The 26,805-nt window shown below is 42.4% G+C and overlaps 1 protein-coding gene across 2 annotated transcripts; it reads right to left on the bottom strand.

Annotated features, from left to right (window-relative positions):
* Positions 1–847: 847 nt before the first annotated feature.
* Positions 848–26,720, bottom strand: iffo2b (intermediate filament family orphan 2b). Of its 2 annotated transcripts, none has more exons than XM_018686883.2 (8): positions 25,671–26,720; positions 9,959–10,019; positions 8,252–8,347; positions 6,907–7,077; positions 5,948–6,096; positions 5,177–5,378; positions 4,936–5,034; positions 848–4,267 (listed from the first exon to the last, which is right to left on the bottom strand). In XM_018686883.2, the coding sequence occupies exons 1-8, from the start codon at positions 26,135–26,137 to the stop codon at positions 4,034–4,036; spliced, it is 1,479 nt and encodes a 492-aa protein (XP_018542399.1). In that variant the 5' UTR covers positions 26,138–26,720; the 3' UTR covers positions 848–4,033. The 2 variants fall into 2 exon arrangements, with proteins under 2 accessions (XP_018542399.1, XP_018542400.1); XM_018686884.2 differs by having other exon boundaries at positions 5,177–5,348; positions 25,671–26,714.
* Positions 26,721–26,805: the final 85 nt, after the last annotated feature.

Genomic DNA, 26,805 nt, shown 5'->3' with positions numbered 1-26,805 from the left:
TCTAGTGGTTGCAGATTAAATTACAATTCGGAAGATGTGGTTAAAATAAGACATTACTTCAGTAAAATTCTTGTGTTTTTCATTCACGGTTACATTTCTCTGTTTACAATCACCAAATGAGAATAAAACAGTCAGATTTCTTTTCATGTGTAGTTGATATTGACTTTGTAGTTAAAAAAAATAATGTAAGAAAAGAATGGTCCATTGTTCAATTAGTGTCCAGTCTGGACAAAACCACATATCATTTAAAATTAATACAGCCAGTTTCATTTAACTGAAAGGGGGTAATCCAATAATTTAATATCTGCCTTTTAATGAAGTTGGGGGACTCACAAGCAGCATTAAGAAAAGGTGGAAATTGGAAGCAGTAGACAGTAAAGCATCCTGACTTTAAGTCCATAGGACGGATTCTGCTCCAAAAAACAATGGATTCTTGATTTACCACAATACAACTCAGCAGTGACTTTCATTGTCAACAACAGGGTTGTTCTTTCAAACTGTGGAGAGCTTCCTCCAGACAAACAAAAGACATTGTACAACTGTTTTCACAAGCTGAGTCGTCTCCTTATGACAAATAAACTGACCTTTATGTCTACAATGGAGTGTCCTTTAAATTAGCCAGACACAACTTAGAATCACTTTTCCCAAGAAATACACTCATACATTAACTTTCTACAACTGCAACACAAAAGAATCCACACTTTGTACATGAATGACTTTAAATACAGCATAAACTGTAGATTATTATTAACAGTGCAAACAAAAACCACTCTGAGGACACAAAGCCTTCTCTTTCAATTAGAGTAGAATATAATGAATAGAAAAAGAATGAAAAAAGTAGACCTGATTTTTATCCAATCCACCATTTTATTTCATTTTCCCCCAATATCAATTGAGTACATTCATAATTTTGAAACAATCTGCCCCAGACCCACATGAATACACTGTATCAATAGTTTAAACAAAAGAAAATATAAGAAAGAAAAGCCATTAAATTAACCAACCACTTAAAAATGGATCAACAGGATGGCACCTGTGATGCAAGTGAAAAACAAAGACCAGTATCTGATACACGTCAGTAGCTTTTACCCAAATATGGCCACAAGTATTGCTGCACCTTTTTATTTCCCCGTCATGTTTATGCAATCAAAAGTGAAGGCGATAATGGCAGCAAATCAGGTACGCGAGTGAACATGTAAAACCGTGTGTTGACATGACAGTTAACACAACCATATAATCCCAGTGCAACACTGATAAAAACCACTCGTATAAAACCCTTTTTTAGTATGAAACATTCACATCCACCAGGACCTAATTAACATACACCTAGGTCACGCACTGTAAGTTATCAGGTAGGAACCCGTTTAGTAAAGCAAAACATACCAAGGTCTCCATTAAGTAACACCATATATCCCTGGATTTTAAACAGCTACATATTTTTTTTGCTCAGCTTTTACTCGTAAGGTCTTTAGAGAAGATGCCCCCAGTCAAGCTACATTCAATGAGGAGGGTTGCTACGGTATTTTTTCAACTGATACAACTGGAATTTGACCTGCTTCAAGTGATGTGAGAGTGGAGATAATACACTGAATGTCCAATAGTTTGCGTGAATTAATGGTTCTGGAAAACAAAAGTCTGCAAACTAACACATCTGTGGTAGGCTTGTATAAATACTGAGACTGAGACTGCACAACTTTCCAGAGTTAGTAGGATTCATAGCTTGATTTACATCTTTTGTCGTTATGTTACTGTACACGTTTGCTTTGGTTGGCTGGTTAGTGTGATGGTCGGAGAGATGTGACAGACAGCGTAGTGTTGTTGTTGTTAGACCTGCTGTTTTTGGATGTTACAGCCATACAATCAATACATAATGTGTTTGATGTCACCGCTACAAAGTACAGTACCAGTAAAAGAATGGCTCTTTGTTACTTCACAGGCTGGTTTTACATCAACTCAAACAAAAAAGCAAATGACGTTTTCTCCACGAGTAAAACTCTTCCTCACTCTTGTCTGATATAATCAATTAGTTGTTGTTATGGGTGATCTGATATGGTCAATAACTGACCAAAACATCTGGAACAAGTTTAATATTTCTGAAAATATAAGAAAAGCTGAATATGGCAACAATAACACACTTGTTTTTGGTTAACATAGAATGATTAAAAACAGTGAAAAATACATTTTCTGCCACAAATACAATTAATCAATGATTAGGATAGACACTGTTTTGATTAAAAACGTAGCGCACAGTCTGCATTGCAGCTATTTAGTTCAAAAAAATAATGTCATAAAAAAAGACCCATAGCTCCTTTTTCTCCACGGAAACATGCTGAAATAACAAAAGGCCTGTATTTTAACATTCTGCTTCTGTAAATCTTCAAGATAGAAGTAGCACTTGATCTTTGATCCAGCAAACCGTACATACATTATAATACAAAGAGGTGATAAAAAGATCACTTCTGTCCCCATGCGTCGATCGGTTTCTACGCTAATCCAGTGGAATCACTGAAAAGCGAAAGTTGTGAGACATCTCGAAACTGTTGCAAAAGACTAATACGAACAAAAAGGCCTCTGGGGTATACGATCACATGCCTACAGCCCTCTATGTACAGTCTCGACACTTGTAACCCCGATTCAGAAGAGACAAAGCAGGATGTGCCACCTGTCTGGAACAGAGTCCCCCACAGGACAGCAGGAAATAACCTCTGGCCGTTTAAACTCATTAACACCACCACACGTTAACAGAGAAATACAATGAATAAAAATGATGAATGAATGTGAAAGCGTGAAAGGGAAACTTTTCAAAAATGTGTCCTTTGGTTTTGCTAAAGAGGTTTCCGAGCCTTGTTTGGCTTTGATAACTTTAATTTATTTGATTTCTTTTATAAAAATGAATGCATTTTAGCTGTTGATGATATGTCTTGATGTGCGCAAAATAAACTGCACAAGATGAGAACAATGTTTCCCCAGTAAAGTACGTCTGAATCAGAACAATGCTCTACCTGTTTCAGTAGCAAGTAGCATCTCTATTATTATCATGAATTAAGATATTAATCCCTTGTCTAGGGGGCGCTGTTCCAGTTTTAATGTTTGATGCTCGTGGAAAAAAACAAATGTCCCACACTAACTAAGATTTTTTCACACTCAAACGCACAAAAAAAGGCTTGTCAAAATGATACATAGAAAACACCTGCTTTGCTTAAAAGGCTAATTGTATTGGTTTTAAGAGGAACGATGAAGGGTGAAAGCCAGTCCGAAAAATAAGGCCAGCTAAATTGCATAGAACTTCAGTAGTGCACTGATGCATCAAAAAGGCTGTGCTCCTTTCCTCTGTCAACTTTGGCAACCCTGCAGAGTTCCCTCAGAAACCACCAGAACTCCAACACCATTTGTCTCCACTTTTTTGTTTTGTCTCCTTGGCAGAAGACACAAATAACCCCACCTGGACTTAAATAAAAAACCAAAACAAAAATAAACAGTATTCCAATCAAGGGAAGCTGACTTTCTGCGATCTAAAATGAATATTAAAATTTAAAAGATAGATGCATTTTTATCTTCTGTGAGTAATGTATTTGTTGTTCACCGAACAAGAAGCACAATATGTACTATTTTCAATTCCTTTAGAAAAAAAGGACATTAATAGGGTAAGAATTTGTAGAAAACACTTCTCAGCCAGTTTAAAACATTTGAGAACGTCTTTTTCTCTCCCCAAAAATGATGTGAAGCTCTGGACAAGAATCCAGCGAGGCAGCAGTGAGGAAGAAAGCACAGCTTGGACTCTATATGCACCCTTTTTTTCTCTTTGTGAAGCAAAGACACCCCCCCGCCCCGCCCCCGACCACTTACAACGGAAATCGTATAAAAGCACCAGTTCTGGGCCTGCATCAGAGAGCATGACCACCAGAACTTTAAACAGGACCAGATTTAAGTTGGTCCACCTCTCTAACAGGGTGGAGCTCTATACACATTTAACCCCTGTGATAACAAGGGGTCGGTCAGGAGGAGATGGGACGAAGCCCGGCTACGCTAGCCATCAACTAGCAGAGACTTCCGGCTCTACGTCCTTGTCTGAAATCTCGTCCTGGATCTCATCTGTGTTCCCTGAGTCGCTGCTGGCCACAGAGCTGAAAGAGGGAGAGTTCCTGCCACCTTTAATCATCCGTCTGCAGGTCTCCATCTGCACGTCCAGGCCTCGCTTCATGCTACACATCTCCATGTACTCATGCAGATGTCGGTTCATGTCGCTCTTTGCCGTGGCCAGTTCCATCTAAAATAGGACGATGGATAAAGCAGTGAGATATTACTAATGCTTAGTTTATGGGTCCTGTATATTTTGCCCTGTATCCTCGTAATATTTTTTAAAGATTAGCCAGTGTTTAGCTGTAAATTACAGGGATAATTCCAAGGAAGGACAGCAAAACCTTGTACTGTATTATCATGGAAATGGAGACGATATTAATTGGTGCAGTTATTTCTGATGCTTTTTAAGGAAAAGAAGTGTGAAATTATGTAGAAGGTAAGTCAAAAATAGTTCATAAACAGACATTAGTATCAGTTTCCAAAAAAGACTGACAAAGAAAAATATTTCCCTTGATGAAATTTGTTTATGAGCTATTTTTCATTTTCTTACTACAAAAACTCAAATATAAAGAACAGATACTTAACTGTGGTAACTAACACTTTCTCCATTTCCCTTATAATTAGTACCAAAATAAATGAACAGTAATATATGGAGGAGGTTTGGGAAGGTGGGGCTGAAAAGTGGATCAGGGTTCTGTCTTCCTGTATCGCAATATGTTAAGGATGTTTTAAATTGCGGTTTTCACTTTAAGAATCAGAGAGAAAAATAACTACAAAATGAACTAAACCTTAATTAGTAATTAGGTTTTGTTTTACATCTTATTTCACACGTAGAAACACACACAGGTTGTCTACCTCGATCTGGCCGATGGTCTCCTGGTACTCCTGCTCTCTGGTCTTAAATAGTGACTCTGTTTCGTCAATGAGGCTGCCAAGACTTCCATCCTGGGAGTCCTTTGAGAGCACAGACAGAGGCCTCATTCATCATGCATGAGCAGATGTCTTACACAGCATACATAGCAGTGATCTAAACTCTCACTTGCATGAGCTTGAAAACCCTACACTGCACAGAGCCATAGATGCAGGCAGGACTCACCGGATCAGCGGCGTCACCGTTGCTGTCGCAGGGGCCGGCGAATGTGCAGGTGGTTGCGGTGATGGTGCACGGCACGTTGTAGTTTGTGAAGTCCTCCCACAGCAGCAGGGTCTCCTCGTTCTCCTCCCACGTCAGGCTGTCGCAGTCGTCGTCGATTTCGAATGTCTCGCGCCTGGCAACAAAGGAGTTATCTGAACAATGTCTGCGTAGGACAAGGACAGAGAACGGAAAAGAAGAAGAGAAGGGGGAGGAGAGGAGGGAGAAGTATAACAGCCACCAGATTCAGCAGAGGTCACATGCAGAGAGGAAGATGCGCTTCTAAAGAGGATGAAAAGATGGAAAGATTTTATAGAAACCAAAAGCAGTCAAGCATACTACATAGGCCAGCAACTGAAAACTTTCTCTTACACATACTTTAGGGGTTAGTGATTAGTAAATAAGTTAATCCAAAACAGCCTATGTTTGTCAGAGTGAAAGAAATTAGAGAGAATTAAAAGAATAAGCACTTAATAGAGCAAATTAATGCCCACAGCATTTCTATCTGCTGAGTTTGGCTAAAAGCACGATGTGTGTTAGATGCAACACTCCTTATGAACACTAGAGGGAGATGAAGGAATTCACACAACAATTCCATCACAACAACTTTGCAGGAAACTACTGTGCTGGAATGGTGCAACTGCAAAGCATATTCAGTTTCATTTAGAGGAGAAAGCAGTTGGTTTCTGGTGTGTATGTGTGTGCGCGTGTGTGTGCACGTGAGGTCTCGCTTACAGCTGGTTGAGCATTCGTTTCATTTCGTCCGTGATGTTGAGGGACCCCGGGACCTCTTCCTCTGACGGGCTGGGCTCAGCATCCATTTCTGAGCTCTCCTCGTCGGACACCGCTTTACGCTCTTTCCTCCTGCAGCAGGCCATGGCACCCTGCAAAACACACACAGACATGAATACACACTTTAGCTTGAGGATCCAAGATGAACCTGATGAACCCTGAGGCAAAATGAGAAGAAGATAAATGTAATATATACAGGATGTCTAGCTAAAGCATACATTTGTAAACCTCGTCTCTGGTTAGGTTTTTAAAAATCAAGTTAAAACAATTAAACAGAAAAAACAGCAGAACAGATCAAACAGACAGTGTTTGTGTGTTAATGTGTGTGTCTGTGTGTGTAGTGTACACTCTTATCTACATTAACCTCCAGATGAAACACTTTTTGTGCTGAGTTCTTATAAATAATGGAAATGTAAGAAATTCACTTTAAGGTAGAGACATAAAACAACATATGACATTAAAGAAGCCTCCAGCCTGATTCACAGTAGATTTATACTTGGGCTTCAGCCAGCAATGTTGGCGCAATGTGATAACCTTGCATGCGGCGAAGTTACCACATCAGCATTTCACTTTTCTGGGTGTGTGTGTGTGCGTGTGTGTGTGCGTGTGCGCATATGCTGTAGGTATCCTGGATGTGTATGTTTATATGTCTGCGAACATGCAGACATGCATCCCTGCACCTTTAGAGGGGTCACTCAGTACATGATGATCAGCTGGTGGAAAAGCAACAAAGTCACTATGCTCAGTCGGCCACTGGCGGCTCAGATTTCACTTATAGAGTGCTGACTGTTTCCTTCACAAAAGCATTCATATTTTTTCTGCGATTACTGTCAGCTCCTCTAAAAAAACAGTGGAACAGCAGGTGGATGGATGGATGGATGGATGGATGGATGGATACCCACCTTCTCTGGGAGCGACCGGGCCGGACTGACGTTGAACATCTTGGTCATGTCTTCTGAGTTGCGTTGCTGAGCTACGTCGCACAGTTTGGCCGTGATGTCAATCCGCCTGCAGATGTCCATGTCCACCCGTCTGGCTTTCTCTTGAATCTTGGTGTCCAGGTCGGACATTTGCTGCGATAGAGACAAAGAGATCTTAGAGAGACATATGCAACAAACACCCTCACCCTCTAAGCTTCAGTATGTGAACATGATTCATTGTAGCAGGCAAAATATTTAAGTTAGTTGGTGTTGGTAACTCATCTCCAAATCAGTGCCTTCTTTTTTAGACTGTAATTTCTAAGAGTTTCTGTTTTATCTAGTGCATCAGAAACTTTTCTTGGACTCTTCTTTGGCGATAGGCTCCACCATGCTGCAAGCTTCAGTAGCCTACTCCGTCTCGACTGCTACGGTTGTGCTTGAAAGCAAAGGATGTTGAATCCCTGCACACCATCTTAAAATCAAGATTAAAAAGCAAGATTAAAGCTTCTATTTGCAGTGCTAGAACTATAGCTTTGAATCCTTGTTTTGTCTGAAAAAGATTTGAGGCAGATATGGACTGTGCAATTGGCTCATATACATTATAGATGTACAGGAGGGTCACCACATCCAGAGTCACATCCATAGCCACAACATACAGGGTGTCCAACTACCACTAGACATTAAATAATCTACACATGCTACGAGATCGACTGCTGCCATGTGACTTACCCATGGCTGGACTCACACATTGGGAATGAAGTAAAACACAGAAAATACCATGAAAAATCTACAGATGCCAAAGTGAAGATAAGCAGCAGGATAAACAACAAAGCTTTCCAAAAACAAAAACATCATCCGACTATATTTATCCCTGAGCAAGCACAAGCTGTGACTGGGCCCACTGCAGTATATTACAACTGTATATCACACTAGAGCAGACCTGTCAGGGAACAATACAAGGCTGTACAGAACAGGAAGTGCTCCTGATCTACAGCTGCCATTTGAGCTCTTTTCAATGAATACTTGTCTTGGAGGCTTTATGGCATTTTTATTTTTCCTGAGTCCAAATAAGGAAGGAAGGAAGGAAGGGTGTGTGTTGAGTATTATTCTTAAGAGCTGTGCAAATGACAACCTCCATTAAAATGATCAGAATGATGTTTAGAAATGTGCAGGAAAGCATTTGTATTTGCTGTGAACACAGCTGCTGGAACGCTTAACGCTATCGCCTGAAGTATGGGAGTCGACCCAGCGCTTTTTGTATGAGGCGAAAGCTTTGTCAGACTTGGGGGAAGTGATGACATCACCCCAGCGCTGAACAAATACTTACATCACTCATCAGGCTCTTGAAGACTACGAGTTCAGCCTTCAGTCTGTCCACCTTCTCGCTCAGCTCATCCTGGATCTCCGATGACTCCCGGGCTCTCTGAGAGAACAACAGTACAACATTTGTCAGGGACAGAACGATCAAGTCTTATTCCCATCGTTGTCATGGAGGTAGCGACAGACATCCAGTGTCCAAGATTTAAATATTAGTAAATAAGGAAAAAGGAAAGTAAGTCATAACGAACAACACACTTTGGTTGTTTGACATAGTTCAAGATTTAAATATCATTGGAATAAAATGCGGCTACAGGTCCAGTAGATGAAAGACTGTCCCTGGTTAATTTCTGATAAGGCCCATCTAGGCAAATAAAGCTTTTACACTGATATACTGTTTTATATGATCACCCTGGTTACTGTTTAGCTCAGTACCCAGAGCTCATTGTCTAATTTCCTCTTCATATTTACCTGATGCAAATGTGGACCTTTGCTGAAAGCATTGACCAACACGAAATGTTTTATAATTGGACCTATAGGAGGTGGTGAATCAATTTCCATAGACTGAAAGTTAAGGAATAGTGTGACATGTACGGTAAATATGAGGCGATTGCCAGCAGCTAGTTAGCTTAGCTTAGCATCAAGGCTAGAAACAAGGGGAAAAAGCTAGCCTAGCTCTGTTATACCTCTTTTGTTTAATCCAAAAGTGTGAGTAATATCACGTTATTGTTTTAAAATCTCACAGTCTCTGCCAGGCCTCATTTTTTAACATGACCTTACTAACTGTCACTTTTAAGATAACTAGCTTTTCTTAGCAGCTTTCAAACTAAACTTTTCCTGTAATTACTCTCTCAGTGGATGGCTGTCGGAGTTAGATGGTAAACATGGACTCAGCAGTTTAAAAACTGAAAGCATGATTCACCCTAATGACTTGACCAGCAGAGCACCAGTTTTTCCCTCTGTATTAAATCAGCACATGGTAACAGTCCTCTGGCTTCGGGCCCATAACAATAACTGGCTGTTTGCACCAAATTTACAATGTGCGAGCAGATTTCCAGCTCTCCCAAACACAGCGACATCAGCCTGTGAGCTCTAAAAGGTTAAAGCCCCCGGGGGGGATGGCACTCCACCTCTCTATCTGGGCTTTTGCTGACCCAGAATCCAAGACAAACATGTGTGCTGTCACCGATCGATTTGTGAAAAAGCAGAGAGAGAGGGAAGGATGCCGACTAGATGGGGTACCCACGCCAGCTGATGGTGTACGTGTTGTGATATAGCCTCAAGGTGTGACACTTCAAATTGATTTTGCTTCTACATCTATTTCCGCTCGCCTGCTCTGAACATAAACAGAAACATAATGGGAGACTGCTGCTGATGTTTATATCTATATCTGGGGCCAGCTGACTCCAACGCTTGATGGGTTTGTAATATGGTTTTTCTAATGTGACACACATCCTCCTGCCTGTGCAGTAGCTGCTTCTAGACCTGCTCTGCTGAGTCCACACTGCATAAAACACCATGAAGACCTGAGCTATATTTAAATGCTTATGCATGTGCTGTAGTGGCTATTTTGAAAATGTATATGTGCACACGCTCTTTCCCTTGGATCGTATTTGTGCTCCTTCTCTGCACGTGGTAAATGACCTTTGGCGAGACTTCAAATAGTCTGTGCATGAGTATGTTAATGGGATCTGTTTTATTGTTTAAGTTTCCCAACCTGCTGCAGGGATTCCACCGTGGACTCCAGCTGCTCCCGTTTGGACAGCTCCTCCTCCCATCTGCAAAACAGAGCACAGAGGTGGGTCAGTTACTGCTGGTCCTGGTCCCCCGGGGGCCACTAGACAGGGTAATGGTACTTTTGTGGGGATAATACTCCCATCTCTGATTACAAAATGCCCTTGACAGTGTGGGTTCACACCCACTTCCCCCTCCTACGTTCGATCTTTTGTCCCGTCCTTCCTTTGTACCGTCATCTTTACAACCCCACAGCCTCAACAAAAAGCCATAAAGAAGAATAGAGTTCCATCCTTATCCAAACACAACAAACATTGCTCATGAATAGTCTCTGAGCCTTTGAGTGACTGCACAGGGACATTTGAGCTTTAACACACCCAAAAGGGTAGAGTATCTCTGCCGCAGCCTGAATTCCTTCATGCTAACTGATTCATTCCTCATGAAGCCACAGAAGTGGGAAATCTGTTTACAAAATCTCGCTGGCAACAGTTCAAAGCCAATGGGAACCTCTATTCATACTTCTGACAGAGATAAGTTTCACATGTACTAAAGCTACAAACATGAGCGCAGAGCCTTTTGTAGCATTTCCAGTATTTACTGGAGATAAGGTAGGCTGAATTATTCATGATATCAGTCGCCAGTTGGGCAGACAAGCAGGTCACATTATTGGTTTAGTGCATCTGCAAGCAATATGACAAGAAAGAGCAGTGCAGATTAAGATGGCTAGCTTTGCTGAGGAGTCTGGGTCGGTGACGAGCAGACATACCAGACAGGGTAGCTGTTGTTTGTTAGCTTGTTAGCTTGTAGCTGGCAGTGGCTGACACAGCGTTATGGAAATGTTAACAAGGTTAAAAACTTGATTTTCACTGCAGAGGGTCTGTAAGTTAAGATAAAGCCATGCTGATGTTAAGTAGGTATAATGTTTACAATGTTCACCACGTTAGTTTAGCTTGTTAGCATGCTTATGCTACATAATCAGTACAGCTGAGATTGATGGGAATGCCATTAGTTGTCTAAGCATTTTGCGGTAAACCAAAGTAATGTACGCATTTAAATTTTGACCTTATGATGGCGCTAGATGAAAAGTCAAGGGATTGTAAAGCTTCTTCCAGAGTGGGACATGAACGTAATGAAATTTTTCAGTCTGGACAAAAGTGGCACCTGACATCACCATCCCTGAAGCCATGCCACCAGCCTGGCTAAAAATAAAGTGCCAGACCCCCACCACTGGCTGCAAGCTATGATTAGCAACTCTGCTCTCTCCCTCTCTGGTGGTGGGTCATATCGTTCCTCTGTACCATGACAGCTATGTATAAACAAAATTAGGAGCTTCTTTAATTGCCTTGCAGTATGTATCGCTCATAAGACAGCGAAGGCTCAGGCTGTGCTGCATCAGTCAGTTCAGTGTGCTCCTAATACACACTCATCTTGTTCCTGGGAGATGAGATCGCAGGCATGCTGAGTCACGGATGCTTCCCAAAAGACAGTATGAGGTTCAGAATGAAGAAGGAACTCATTCATTAATATGAAGTAGCAGCACAGCGTCAGACACCCATGTGATGATGAGCCGCTGTGGGGCACATGCATGGTGACAGTGGATGATAAAAACAGAGGTGTGTGGGTGTGTGTAGGAGAGAGACTGGGTGAGGCAGTGGGAAACTCTGCATGCACCATATATGTTTACAGGAGAGGGAGGGGGGTAACATGATGACCACTACTGACTTCAGGGACGTTAGCCTGCTCGTAGCCTTTACCATGGAGAAACACAAACACGGCCAGAAGTCACTTCGGTAACACAACATGCGTCACTAGAGATTCACTTTCTCAACAAAACTCAGCTTGTTTCCATTCAGGACCCACTGAATGTACACTGTCTAATTAGAGAGAAGTATTCCTTGGCAGGGCCTGCCAGCACGCACTGTGATTGAAGCCTTGTTCTAAAAATGCTGGCACTGCTGCTTTACTGTGTCCACAACACTCCGGCTGTCTGCCGCAGGACTCCGGCTAAGGTCACTGGAGTTCACAACTGCATCACATCCTCTGCAGACACAAATCCGTTTGTCACAGCATCCGCATCACTCGTGTTGTCACTTCCTGGACGGCCGCGACAACTTTTTCTTTAATGGGTGATAACAGGGCAACATGATTAAATCGACCTACTGATGGAGGGAAAGCTTTTCTCTGTCAACAATATGTCAGGGCTATTTATGTCATCCATCAAAGGTAATGAAGTCATTCAGGCAGCAACGGCTTCCACATTATTTGGAGCAGTTACAATTCAGCAATCCATAAAAGTCAAATGGAAAATCACCGACTGTTTTCAGGCATCCAGATGAAAATCCAAACACAGACGACACTACGGCACAGCAAAGGTATTCTATCTGGCCTCTCTGCCGTGGCTGTGGCTCTGGTGTTCCTGTACCTTTGTCGTGACTCAGTCAAATGAACACACCCGGAGTCTCCTTACAAGGACAAAGACAGCGGGAGGGTTGGAGCCTGTGTCAACTCATAGACATCTGTTTACTGCCAGACGTATCCTCTGCAATCTCGCTCTAATAAATCAAAAACTGTGGCGTCTCGCACATCTGCAAAACCAACTAAGATTGCAGCAATAAATAAAGCAGTTTAGTTTTCATTTTTTGGGAGGCAAAACCAAAATTTAATGGTGGATGTTCTCTAAGAGCCACATAAAGATACCAGCAATCTTTCACTGAGAAAATTAAAAGCCTTTTAAGGAATGAATCACTGGTGTTTTGCAGTTACTTTAGAATAACAAACATCTGGTAATTGTTTTCTTGTATCAGTGTGGCATCACTAACTGCAGTAGCACTTAAGTAAAATTGTTTAAATTCAATTAATTAAAAAAATAATAAAGAGAAATTCACATTTCAATGAACGCACAAAGATCACAACTACGTGTTTTGTGATGCATGAGCTGGGGGAGAAAAATTCACTGTCTCGCATCAAACAGACGTTTTCTCATACAATTTTTGTCTGTTGAACAATAGCATTCCTGCAGCTCTTGCCAACTAACACTCCCTGCCTTGTGTGGTATGTCTGGGAGTTACGCTTGCATGCGAGCTGCCTCAATGTTTTTCCCATCGCTGCGCCTGAAGGCACAGAGCAGTCTTAACACAGCATGCACACATCCAAATCTGACGCACTCATGTTCCTGTGCTTGATTCTTTTTAATGACAGCGCTCATGGTGATAGTTTTATGGCACTCATAATGATTTAATCTCGACGGTTGATTTTTATCTGCCAGAATCCAAGTGATGAAAGATCATATCTTGGAGGTGACTATCAAATGATTAATTATTATTTCAATAATCAAATGTTTATGTGCTGCGGAGATACAAAAGGTCAGTGTCACCACTATACTGTTACGAACATGCTGTAAATACCTAAGGGAGCCCGGGGAAAACTTTGAGGTGTGGTTGCGGATCATTCCATGGAGCCTCTGTTGCTCATAGCAAATAAAAGATTTGAGTCAGACAACACCCTCCTCAAACTATATGATGTACTGGAAAGTGTTAGTTAGCGAGGGGAATTTGTTTTGTAACCAGACGTCAAATTACAAGCTAAAAAACAGATCCTATGTATTTAGAGCAGATTAACCCTTAAATACATACATTTAGAGATCATATAATTCCCCTTCTAATTAGTTTATTTTATTCTATGTCACCCTCAAGTTGTCGCTAAGCCTAAAACTTTAGTTTCAAACTGCTCTCTGCAGTGAAAATGATACAGTCCTTATTCACCTCATATCTTTCCATCCTTTTTTAGTTCTTTCATTTTTGGATAGTTGAGTGTTACATGTATGATAAGTTGTAAGATTTATAATGAATAGTGACACTAATGCACTTATTTAGCTCTGGAAACATTTTTTTATTTTAAACATTATTGATTTATCATAATATTATTAAATCACAATAATTAGTATACCTCACCCTAAATACTGATAAAGCTACCTCCACTGGATGTTTGTAACAAGTCGACTATAAAGACATTTTAATAGCACCATGACAATTAATTCTCATGAGGGTGGGCAGTAGTGAAACAGGAAGTGCTACATGATAACCGATTAAAGGATCGATACATCTGGCTTCATGCAGGACAAACACTCCCATTCAGCTCAGCTGCTCGTATGAAATGAGGCCACTGACAGCTGTGATAAATCACGTCTGAGAGTCCAGAGCGCAAGTGATTCCTCTCCTGGAGCTCTATAGGTGTCCCTATAATGTCTTCTCCATGACAGCAGCATTCCCCATGCTCTACATGCAATTATACAGTGCACGGGTGGGTGCCACAATTTACTTTCAACACAGGTTCTTCCAATAATCTTGGCTGGATAGGAGGAGCGTGATGGGAAGGAGCATCTGTGGCACAGAGATGTGAAATAGTGAGTAATGTGACGCTTCCCTGGGAGGAAAAAAAGGGGGGTGGTTTGACTATAGTGGGTCATCGATTGAATGTCATGATGCTCGGTAATCTATAGCCTCCCCAGACTCCACAGAGAGACATGTGTGGCGTGCTAATGATGCAGCAATGTGAAATGGATCAGGCCGGCAGGTAGAGCCCATCGTCTGGCTGCTCAGGGGTCTCTGCTGACGAGACAGCGCGCCAAGGTCAAAGCTCATTTCATTTCTCTGCTCCAACTAAAACCACCTCTCTCCCTGACCTCAATCCATAGCCATAGCTCAACCACACACACACACACCAGTGTCCTCCGTCACCCCATCTTCTCAAGCTGTCTCGTGTCCATGGCAACGCGACCATCAACCTACATCTGATGTGCATGCTGATTAATTCCAGGCTAACTCAATCATGTGAACCGTGCACAGTGATTCCGCTGCTGTTTGTTGCACGAGCATGGTCAGTCTTAAATATAGTCCTCCTAACCCAGACAGGAAACAGACACCACCCGGCTCGAGCCGGAGGACTGTCCGTGTTGCTAAGTGACCACAGACTTTCTCCCAAGCCACTGTTATCATTGGCCCTCAGGGAGCGAGTACTGCTAGTAGCTAATATAGGGGACAGTGTTAAACACACTATTTGTCATTGTTTATTGACTGTTCTAGATCTCGTTGCCCATGTTGGGAACCTTTCATTTTTTGGCAACTTGGAAACAGTCCTTTGAGATTATGGTCTGTCTTGACGTGACTGCATCACATCATCGTTGCAGATTTATCAGCTGCACTTTCATGCTGCCAATCTCCCCTTTTACCGCATCCCAAAGGTGGTCTATTGGATTCAGACCTCGTGATTAGAGAGACATGGTGCATTATCTTGCTGTAAGTAGCCATTAGAAGATGGTAAACTGTGGCCATAAAGGGATGAACATGGTCAGCAACAATCCTCAGATAGGCTGTGGCATTCAAAAGATGACTGAGTCCAAAGTGTGCCAAGAAAACACTCCCCACGCCATTACACCACGAGCCTGGACTGTTGACACAAGGCAGGTTGGGTCCATGGTTTCATGCTGTTGAAGCCAAATTCTGACCCTAACACCTGCCAGCCTTAGCAGATATCCAGATTCATCAGAGCAGACTGTGTTTCTCCAGTTTGTAACTGTCCAGTGTTGGTAAATCTGTCCCCACTGCAGCCTCAGGTTTCTGCTCTTGATTGACATGAGTGGAACCTGATGTGGTCTTCTGCTGTTGTAGCTCATCCACCTCAGAGTTTGACATGTTCACTTGAGACATGTTTCTGCCCAGTACAGTTGTAAAGATTGGTTATCTGAGTTACTCTAACCTTTCTGTTTACATGCAGGTGGGTAATTGTGGATTAATCTGTTCATTTTGACAGTATAATGTCAGAAAACAGTAAAATGTTTTCCTGTGATTCCCTAGAGTCCAAGATTACTTCTTCAAATGTCTTGTTTTAGATACTGAGTTTGCAGCAAACAGCAAATCCTCACATATTTGGCAATTATTAACTTAACAAAATCAACTGTAACAATTAGTTGATTATCAAAATGGTTGCAGATTAATTTTCTGTCGATTGACTAATCAATTACTCAACTAATCTTTTTAGCTCCACTTGTATCCTAGCCTCAGTTTGTGCCTCTGATGTATCAGCAGCATTAGCATTCAGGTCACAGAGGTAACCAGTGCTTTTTCTTAAAGATAATTAAGTGGTGATGTTTGAAAATCCACAAGGTCGTTTAAAACACTTACCATTGTTCTGAATGTATTTCCACAATCCCCAAAGACTCATTTAGCCATCTAAATGTCGGCATGGCACTTCCTGAGAACCTACTGACTTAAATTTCTCTCAGTGACGAAGTCTGGTTTAAACTGAACTTCAGACCTTCAGGTTGTGAAATTCGACGACAGTGACCAAAGAAGGTCAGCTTTCCTAGAAGATACACTGACTGCATCCTCCCGTCTCTTTATCAGTCTGCAAAACTTGCCTTTATCTTAAGGCTTTGAAAATTGCTAGAGATATCTTTCAGTGAGCATTTTCCCCTTATGAGAGTGTTCCTTCAGGGAGAAAGTACAGACAGCTTTGATCAAAATCTAGGAGGTTTAAGAGGAGAACATTCCTCAGGGGTTATTCAGCTCATGAATGGTAATCTTGCTGGCACATATGAATTTACGCCCGTTTTTAATATCAAATTTGTACTTCTGTCTTTTCTACTCTGCATGACCTCAAAGTATATAAGGAGGATTTAAAATATTTTCAATGTCTGCATCACATGTAATGGAGGCATCTATGTATTTTTAGTATCATTTGATTTTGATTTATTGTGTTTCTCAAAATATTATTAAGTTCTTATAATATGAGGAAAAGTGTGACATGTTGTTGTGGTAGGACAGATAATGGAATATCTTTAAGCAATAATTATTTTGGACGATGTGACATTGCCTTGCAGTGATTTGCATGAATAAGTTTAAAGATGTTGTGAGGCCAACTACACACAACATTTAGACGAGCTATTACATTTCCCAGCAGCATAATATCATTTAGTAGACGGGATGCGATGCATGTTTGGAACAGATTGGATGAAATAGCATTAACATTGAGGATGAGAGGTTGTAGGCAGTGGGAAATGTAATCCGTGAGTTTGACGAATGTTCTCTGCCTTAAACCTGAAATCTGCTGCTTAATTAAAGTTGGTGCAGCAGCAGGACATTTCTGTGCGCTCGAACAGGGATAAAGCTTCTATAAGCTTCATTTGTGTCAGGGGATCTTCCTGAATCATCAGCAGACAAAACTTCATATTGTAAATATTCTACTGTAAGTCCTCACTCAACGAAACCACTTTTTCGTGGATTTCAACATAGAGCTCTGAGAAACAAGTGGAGGCAGAGCAACAACACGGACTAGCTGCAACACAACAGGGCAACATTAAAAAAATATATAGCCTGGACACAAATGATGTTCCTGACGTTCTTTGCAACGAGGAGAGACTATAACAAACTCATTAACACAGATCAAAGCATCTGCCTGAATAGAGGGTTTGGTACAACACCAATGGATCCTCCCTTCATAGTGACTGACTGGCAGATAATTGGGAGCCAGTGTTGTAACATGTCTAATCCTCCGTCCTGACCTGGCCCCACCATGTTGCCACACTGACTTTTCCTGACAATATGGGTGTGAGCTCAACCTGTTTGCACTGTGCACATATATTATCTAATTGCCTAATTCCCAAAGCCCATCCTATCCCTCTTTTCTCTGACCTGAGGGATGATGCTGTCAGGTTAACTGCAGAAAGTTTTTGGAGGGGGTGATAAAGAGGTGTTCACCTGTAATTACCACACGTTTGCAACTAATAGGTATGAACCAAGAGCACCCTGAAAAAAAATGGGGATAATTGCTTTCAAAGGAACTTATGTAAGTGTTTATGATGGCAACGCTTCTTCAAACTGTTGAACTGATCTTTGTAGGGACATGCAAAGGTGTTGCCACTGCAAAAACACCCAAAGTGTAATAGTTTGTTTTGTTTTTATAATAATTGGCAGCTAAATGACTCTGCTGGCAGTGAGAGTTTATTGTTTTATTAACTCTTGTACGTCACAGAGAGAAACAGTGATTCTTTCATTACTGCTTATTTGTACAGACTGCAGCAGTGTGTGTGTGTGTGTGACAGAGCGTTGTGACAGAAAATCAGTTTTCCCTGCAGTCTTCATCTAAAATCAGACTGACCCCACCCATTGCTCTGCTGTTATGTTGCTGATTTCATTTACTGCGGTCCACATTATAGTGCTGTCATAATAGCTCCTGGCCCCGCAGCTATTTACCTAGAATACAGGACAAGTATCAGTCATTTAACTGCACAAAAAGAGTGAAGACATAACTTGTAAAAACACTTTACTGAAAAGACCTGACTGTCTTTATTCACAATCCCATAATGGGGGGGCTTTGAGTTGCGTGTTCTGTTGTGTTGTGTTCTGACAAATGACACGGATTTGTGCGATTCCTTGTTTAGCGTACAAGCAAAAACAGCGGCTTGCATGCCCGGGCCATGTTAGGGTGGAGCTGCACTGGGAGTGACACCCCAATTACAGAAGAAAAGAAGATGAAGATGTGCACTTCTGGCAGGGAAGGGTGTGTTCAGTTAAACTATCTGAGACATAATAGAGCTATGAGACATCACCACTAGACAAATATCTTTTGTACCTTTGGGTACACACACCTGTAGGATGAACCCCAGGAGAGCCTCAAACCGCTCTGTTTGGAGGAAATCTGGTTTCTTGACCACAATAATGTTTCAATTAATCACGTAAAGCCAACTGAAAGTACTGAAACTACCAGCCTGGGGGCCAGGTCCAGCCCACGTTTCATAACGTCCCTCACATGTTCAGAATGTGTTGTTATTATTTCCCCCTTTTTGGTTTTGGTAAATGGACTGCATTTATGTATAGTACTTTTATCCAAGGTGCTTTACAATATGTCTCCTGTCCTCACCCACTGAACACAACACAGTCACGACACAGACGGTATCTAGCTACCATACAATAACACAACAATCAGGGTTTACTTTCTTGCTCTTTGTATGTTATTTAAATATATACATTCTGCACATTTCTCAGCTTTAAAATATTGACATGTGTCAGTGTTAACAAACAGTTTACATATAAAAAAACAAACCTTCGCACCATCAGAAAACAAAAATAACTTGTTACCTTCCACACTAAGAGACCTGTTAATGGAAACCAGAACCTGTTTTGGTACGTGTTTGTTTACATTTAGATCGCGGATTGCCCCTTTAACATGAAAACATTTTTTTTGTGCTTGTAAGAGCCATAATTAAAAAGATACCACAGGAGATTAAAGTACTTTATGTCTTAATACATTAAGATTTGCAGAGAGCTCAGAGGAGACACACATCTGGCCTAGTTTAAGGTCAAGCATGGAAGAGCACGGAGACAGATTTAACACCCCTGTCAAAACTCACACACCTATTTGGCACATGCACGACATTATATACTGTCCAAAGATGTGTGTGTTTGTTTTTGAAGGCGTCTAGCGAACCAATATTTCCTCTGGAATAATAACCTTTTGAAATACAGAGGTTATTAAGTCTGCATGCTGTGTCAGCACACCCAGGCCTGAAGAAAAGGTGCAATAGCTTTTCTATAGTTTAACAAACAGAGCAGGTCTGAACAGAAACACAGCGACACATGTTAAATTTATTCGGTGTAAATAAGGATTAGAGCTGATGATTATAGACTTAGCAGTGACATCTAACTGATCTGACAATCTGTGTATCTCCTGCTTTGCTTCTGGCCACAACTGCTACAAAGAGCAGCGGTTCCTTTCCAAAACAATCCACCAACCGAAGCTCCTGTACAGTCAGTGTCACTCTCCCTATGCAGTCTGTGCTCATGAAAGACAGGTGCATACCTGCACTTTTAAAAATGGCAACGCGCCACTGCTCTCAGCCGTATCGATACCCATGAATAATCAACCACAGCTGCACAGCACAGCAGCAGCTCCAGACACTGAGACCAGCACTGAGAGAACAAAGTAGAGGGAGGACACATTCCCCTCATAGCATCATCTAGATTTTCCTTCCAATTTGATACTGAGAGAGAGAGAGACCAAATTTCCATCTTTGTTTCTCACAGATGTCGGCTTTTTCGTTTTCTGAGTCCTGTTTCCTAAAACAGCTGGTCACTGTAGTTTTCAGCCAACATTACTCAGTGTAATAGTGTACTGTTTTCTGCTGTGGATTAATACCCTTTAATACCCTTTATAGCCAAACAATGCCTGCTCATTGCACCTTATCACAGGTTGTATGTGTCTTTCAGCTGTGAGCAGATTGTTTTGTTTAACTGAAGAGGAAAAGCACTTCAATATTTCACAAGAAAAAAAAAGCAACAATGTGAGAAAATCCTGAAAAGTGAACATGTTGCAGAAATTAGCTTCTCCTGACTTATTAATTATTTCTGGGTCCTGCAGATTTTTCTTGTGACTCATCTGATCCCCAGTTTAGTAACTACAGCATCTACAGCAGTAGGATAGTATGAAGGATTCACTCAGTTCATTATAACAAACATCACCCAGTGAAACAGTGTGGCAGTGTATGGCAGGAATAAGCTACATCAGGAGCCTTATCCATGTTTCCACTGAGGACAATCTGAGTTTGTAATGCTGATGATATCTACAAAATGGACACTTTATCTGAGCAGTGAGGATGGCCTGTTATAATACTAGAGAGTGCAATTTGCCTCAGAAAATGCAAAAACATGCTGTGAGCTCAGGAGAAGAGAACTGCACAGACAGGAAGAGGGAGTAAGAGAGACACAATATAAACTCTAATCTGGAGCTCAGTGGTTTTAGTGAGCTGAGCTCTCTCTCTGTCTCTCTCACTGTGTCTCAGCAGCAGGAAGTCTTCCACTTCGAGAGGCCCCAGTTCAGCGCAGCGGCTGCGTGCCAGGATGTGATGCAGGGCTGGCTGAAGGTTGGAGCCTCGGTGCTAGGTGACGGCTTAGAGAAAATCCCTCTCCTGAATAGACGGCCTGGATTATACACGGGCCAGGTCAGCGTCAAAGACACAGAGAGAGGGAGAGGGCTGAGAGCTCATCTGTGCAGTGCGTTGCACTTTATGCGGAAATATGATATTTGAAACACAATGCAGCCTTCAGCTCAGGAATCGCAGTTTACTTCACCCTGTAATTAGTTAGTTCTTTATTACGAGAAGCCTGACATCTACCTTCAAAAGAGATGCTCAGCTCTGCCTTTCACCTCTCTTAAGCACAGGAAGCTCAGATCAAAGCCTGCTGAGAAGATTCTTTACTGAATTTTCATTGCATTGATCCACACGCAGCTAAATTCAGCTGTATGTGAATTATTCATGCAGGAAGAACATGCCCAGGAGGCCTGCAGACTGTTCTGGTTGAACGTCCTGCATTGCCCACAATATGATCCAGCAGGACAGTTGTTTGGCCTCTGCTCAGTGATGGACTAAACAACCAATTAGGGGAGACCAGAGCAATGACCGGGGAATCTCTGGTTCAAATCTCAGCCGGGACTGAGCTTGTAGTGGTTGAGTCATTTTGCACTAATGACTAAAACACTGCAGTAAGCATTGCACCTAAAAATGGTTTAAAACTGTAACTTAAACTCCTCTCTTCCATCTCTGTCTTGCTGTCTGTGCAGTCATTTCAATAGTAGCTGCCTCCTACAGCCTCTCTATCCCACAGAAATTCATGTACACTACAGTGATATCAGTGAGCTATCTGTATCTGTATTTATGCTGTTCCCTGAAAATATATTAGCATATTGCTGCATGTATGACTGCTGTCTTTCAGTCCCGATCTGTCTTTTTGTGCAGCAATCTGCATAATGGATACAGGTGTCTGCAATATCGCTGCACCAAAAGTATAACATGTAAATGTTAAACAAATGGCCACTTTGCCTTCTTGGCCACACAGAGGTAGCTGTCATAGGCAGGTGGACACAGTCTCTGCTCTTAGTTAGCATACAGTGCGCTGGTGACGAGTGTCAAATGTGTTTGTCAATGTCAGCCACTGTTTTCATGGCCTCTTGAGCACTATTGCATGTTGGTGGCAATTACTGGTAGAGACTCACTGACCCACAAGTGATGCATTTCACAGTGATGCAAGACAGTATGGCCGAGGACACTGGCATTGACCTTACCCATCCTCCTTTGCACGGTCGTTTGTCAGTGTGAAAGGTGCGTAACCTCATAGTCCAGCCACTGAGGCACTAAGTGGATGTTCATATGAGCTGGCTGATTTATGAGGCCTATGTTCAGACAACTGTATGTGTATGTTTGTATGTAAGAGACAAAGAGGTGGAAAATGTGTGTCTGTATGAACAATTAAGCAAAAAATCTGATAAATGAGTCCAGAATGTGGACTAAATCGGTTAAAGAGTCCTCTCAGAGCAACCAGCAACCTTGAAAGCAGAATATTGTTCTCTAGTGAAATATATTGTATAATGGGGAGCAGCTGATTGGGAAAGATAATCAAGGACGTTGTTTGTAGAACTGAACGTTTCTCAGAAACGGCTAATATCTGGAAATGGAAATATTTGAAAGGAAGGAAATGGCACACAAGAACCTTCTGACTACTACCATCACTACTTTGTGACAGTGTCTTTGTCTATGTGACAAAACTGCACAAAACAAATCAAGAGGACACAAAAAACACCATAACACCCTTGAACAGTCCTAACAATTATCATATGAAAAAATTTTCAGACTTTTGTCTGAAGAGAAAAGTTAGAAAGAAGAATAGTCCGTGCATACAGAATAGTTCTTAAAATAGTTAATAAATCGAATAAATAGTTCTTATTTTCTTTAGTGATGCTCGTTTGCTGCAAAAAATGTCACCTTTAAATTGATTAAAAGCGTAAGTGGTGAGTTAAAGATAAACATTATCATCCTGAATCATCTGAGAAGCCTTATTCAGATTTTAGATCAATTCCAAACTGCAGCTTACTGAAGAATCACTGTGAGTTTTGTCCTGAGGAACATGTTTGTTAATGTGACCCCTGATCTTTTAGTTTGTAGGTCTATCCTGTACATCCGTATTGTCAATATAACCCTGGCAGGTGCTTCTATTTCCTTACACTGGTGTCTTTTCATGTATTCAAACACCCTAACTTCAGCTCCATAAGCAACTGTGTTACAAACAACTACGTGTGATAAATCACACCATTTTGCCTCTGGCTCAGAAAATAGTCTCTTGATCAGAAAGAGGTGTCCTGTAAAATGACATAAAGTAAACAACTGTGTTCTTCATAATAAGAATGCAAGTGGCCAAATCAGGAATGGACCAGCTGGTCATCCATCTCCCTGTGTGAGTCCGTGCTCGTAAAGCTTTAATAAATCACCAGGGCGGTGTGGGTGGGGTGGTGGAGGGGGCTCCATCGGGATTGAGGATGCCTTACAAAGCAGTCTGCGTGACACGGAGGGAGTGAAGGGGTGGAGGGGTGGAGGGGCTGCTGGAGGAGCGGAGCGAGGGACGAAGGAATGGCCGAACACAAAGAGCAGAGAACAGAAAAAAAACACACATGGGCAGGACGGGGCTGGAGGATTGAATGCTGAAACGTGACTGTAGTAAAGAGGATTTAGACTGGGAGACAGAAAGAAAACAACTGGGCAGTGAACTCAGTGGTGATGCAATTACTGAGCTCAGAGTGGAGAAGGAAAGAGAGAGGCAGGGGAAAAAGATTGATTACTGTGATTATTGGCCAATAAAAAGAGGCTAGGAATGTGTCTTATTCCACAGCTCTCTCCATGTGAAACACTGCAAAGATATACACTTGACACTGGTACTTGTGAGTGTCATTGAAGGAAAATGTAAACATCCCATGCCTATAAATGTGTAGATAATGAATAATCAGTATAGAGATCCTGTTCTTTCTTTTTTGTTTACCAACAACCTCTATGTGGAGACATATAGACAAAGTTAATGTGCAAACGGAGTAACTGGATATATTCTGCTAACTAAAACTCTAATTAAAAAGCAACTGAGATGGCTGTTTCAGTGACTTATGAAGTCAAGAGCTCCTGCTTTTGCTAATGGGGGTCCAAATTTTTTGACTCCAGCCGCAGCAGTTTTCAGTTTGGCTGCTGTCCCAGCCACTGCCGTTCATCTTCTGAAGCAGAAATGCACAAAAAAGGATATGCTGGTTACTGGGAATGACTGGACAGGATATCCAGTTTCCCAGAGGAGTGGTAGAGCACACACATTCTGTGTGACTGAGTCAGTGAGCTCGCAGGGGGAAGGCGGCGTTCGTCATAGCCGACCTCACCGAGCAGACAGAGGCCTGTTAAAATGCCTCTCTGCTTGAATCATGACGGCAAACAGAAGCAGGCGGTTGCTTGGCATGTCTCCCGCCGGTAGCCAGCCAAGCCGGCCAGCAGCAGCGATGTGGGTCAGCCGGGGACGCTGCGGTGAGTCGTCAAGGAAATGCACTTACTATGACTAAAGAGGGGGAAACAATCAGCAGAGAATGAAGCATGCACAGGAATTTCCTCAAAACTGTGTGAGAAACTGGATCAGATCAGTTTGTGAGAAACTGGTCTTTGTGAAAATGCTGAGCAGCCACACAGCTCTGACCGTCTTCATGTGAAACACAACCTACAGTGTAACTCTATCACCGTGATGCCTGTCATCTCTCCACTATGCTGTCAAATGAGCACCTGGAGACGTTGGCCAATCACACCCACACGGGAACAAAAAAGAACACTGATAAGTTGGAAGTCAGATGATAACGGCTTCACGATGCCACCGATCAGGTGTCTCAACTGACTCTGAGTTCACTGTAAAAATGACCCTCACGGTGTCCCAGAGCGAGAGGTGACTTCTTCAAATATCTTTTGTCCAACCAACAGCCCAAAACCCAAAGATGTTCATTTTACACTGATAGAAATCAGAGAAAAGCAGTAATTCATCACACTGAGGAAGCTGGAACCAGAGACTTCATTATTTTAAAAAAGACTTAATAATAATAATAATAATAATAATAGCTTCTGATTAATTTTCTATCATCTAACTTTCATCTCTAATGTGAACTATTTAACGTGTGAAAAACAAGTTTATCTTTAAGAGCAATATTGATTATGTGTCCAGGTCTAATGTAGCACTACATTACAACAATGTCTTGGCTTCTAAACTGCTACATCCACATTGAATGAGTCAACCCTTGAACTTGTTGTAATTGAGTGACTGCAGTGTGGACTATTATGTGAGAGTTAATGAGAAATCACTTCCAGTAAAAGTTCCAGTGGGACTTCAAGTGTGTCTGTGATGGACTATGGTGGACATGTTGAGACACTGTGTTCTTATGTTCTGTTTCGTTCTTAAGGAGATGGACTGAAGGAGTCCTTTCTGAGAAGAGGTTTGAGAACCTCAAGCAAGTCCAGTTCCTATCAGCAGCTAGAAACTCCAGGACCTGGATGACTGAGATTCTTCACATACATGCTCTTGACTCTGTGTAGAGCACTAACAACCTGGCCCACAGTTCATTGACAAAAACTAAATTGGGGGCCCTCAGCAGCTCTCTCTCAGGACCCCTGATTCCTTGCTACTCCCCTGCAAATCACAGGTTCCTGTAAATGAGGATTAGGATGTATCCAGGCCTAAAACTGACTGAGCTACTGTGGAAACATCCTCTAAATCACCAACTTTGTGGAGGAACCATCAACAGCACATACATCTACAGGCACCCCAGTCTCACATCAGGGCTGCCGGGTCGACTTTACTCACTTTCTCTTGTACTCGTCCCTCTCCCGTTTGACTTTGGCCAGCACGTTATACAGAGCCCTCAGCTCAGGGGTTATGGTGTCTATTTGGACCCCAACTCCGTCCGGATGCGTCCACGTCACCCCGGGCCCGTGCAGGGTCTCGAGGCGCTCCCCTTGCCTCCGGATGTGGGTGAAACTCCAGATGGTTCCCGGCAGTCTCGACTCGGGACCGTCCGTCTGCACCGCGACCTCACGGGCGTAAAGGTGTCGGTACTGCGGTCTCTGCAGAGCTTGCTGCAGCTGGCTCTCCAGCAGTTTGTTTCTCCTCTCCAGCTCATGGACTTTAGCGAGGAAGCAGCGGAACCGCAGGTTGAGGGTTTTCAGCACATGGATGTTGGAGCCCAGGTCGTTTCGCAGGGCGCTGGTCACCGCGCCCGACCCGGTGGGGACCGGACCGGGCGGAGTGTCGGAGAAAAACAGAGAGTTCATGTCGGTACACAACAACACCCGCTAAATCCAGTTATGGCTCTGTCTGGTTTGGATTCAACAAACAAAAACCTGCTGTTTCTATCTCTGCATATTCCTTCACAATCCCACTCCCCCAGGACGAGTTTCTCCTTACAATGCAGATGCAGAGAGTGACTGGGCGGCTGGATATGGGGTGGCCATCACTGTCCCTGCTGGATGTTTACCCCGAGATACTAACATGGACCCCTGCAGCATGGGTGTTCAAAAATCAAATGATAAACCCAGAAAGTCCTTTAAGAGGCACCGGGGGCATCATCTCCTGAAGCAGCGAGAGGTTTGACGCAGACCGCAATAAGCTCCAGCAGTGTTACTTTCCGTCAGCCTCATCCTCTGTGTTTGCCTTTGCTTTGTCAGGAGCAGCTGATGCTGTGCGGGTTCATATAGCCAGCCGACAGAGGAAAACGGTCCACCTTCTTTCCTTATCATTCCCCGTTCACTGAGGCTCTAGTCAGTCTCCATGTGGTGCGGTGGGATGGCAGGACGCAGGACCGCAGAGCCCGGCCTCTCCGTGGTGTGCACGGATCATGTTGCAAAGTGCTAAACTAGGCAGGATCATCTACAACAGCCCCTCCCACCTCCCCCCCTCCCTCTCTCACCCCCTCCCTCTCTCACCCTCATAGACGGCAATG

Source organism: Lates calcarifer, linkage group LG12, assembly GCF_001640805.2.
Source record: "Lates calcarifer isolate ASB-BC8 linkage group LG12, TLL_Latcal_v3, whole genome shotgun sequence".
NCBI classification, from domain to species: Eukaryota; Metazoa; Chordata; class Actinopteri; family Centropomidae; genus Lates; species Lates calcarifer.
The sequence above is the reverse complement of the archived record's forward strand: the minus strand, read 5'-3'. Positions and strand labels throughout refer to the sequence as shown.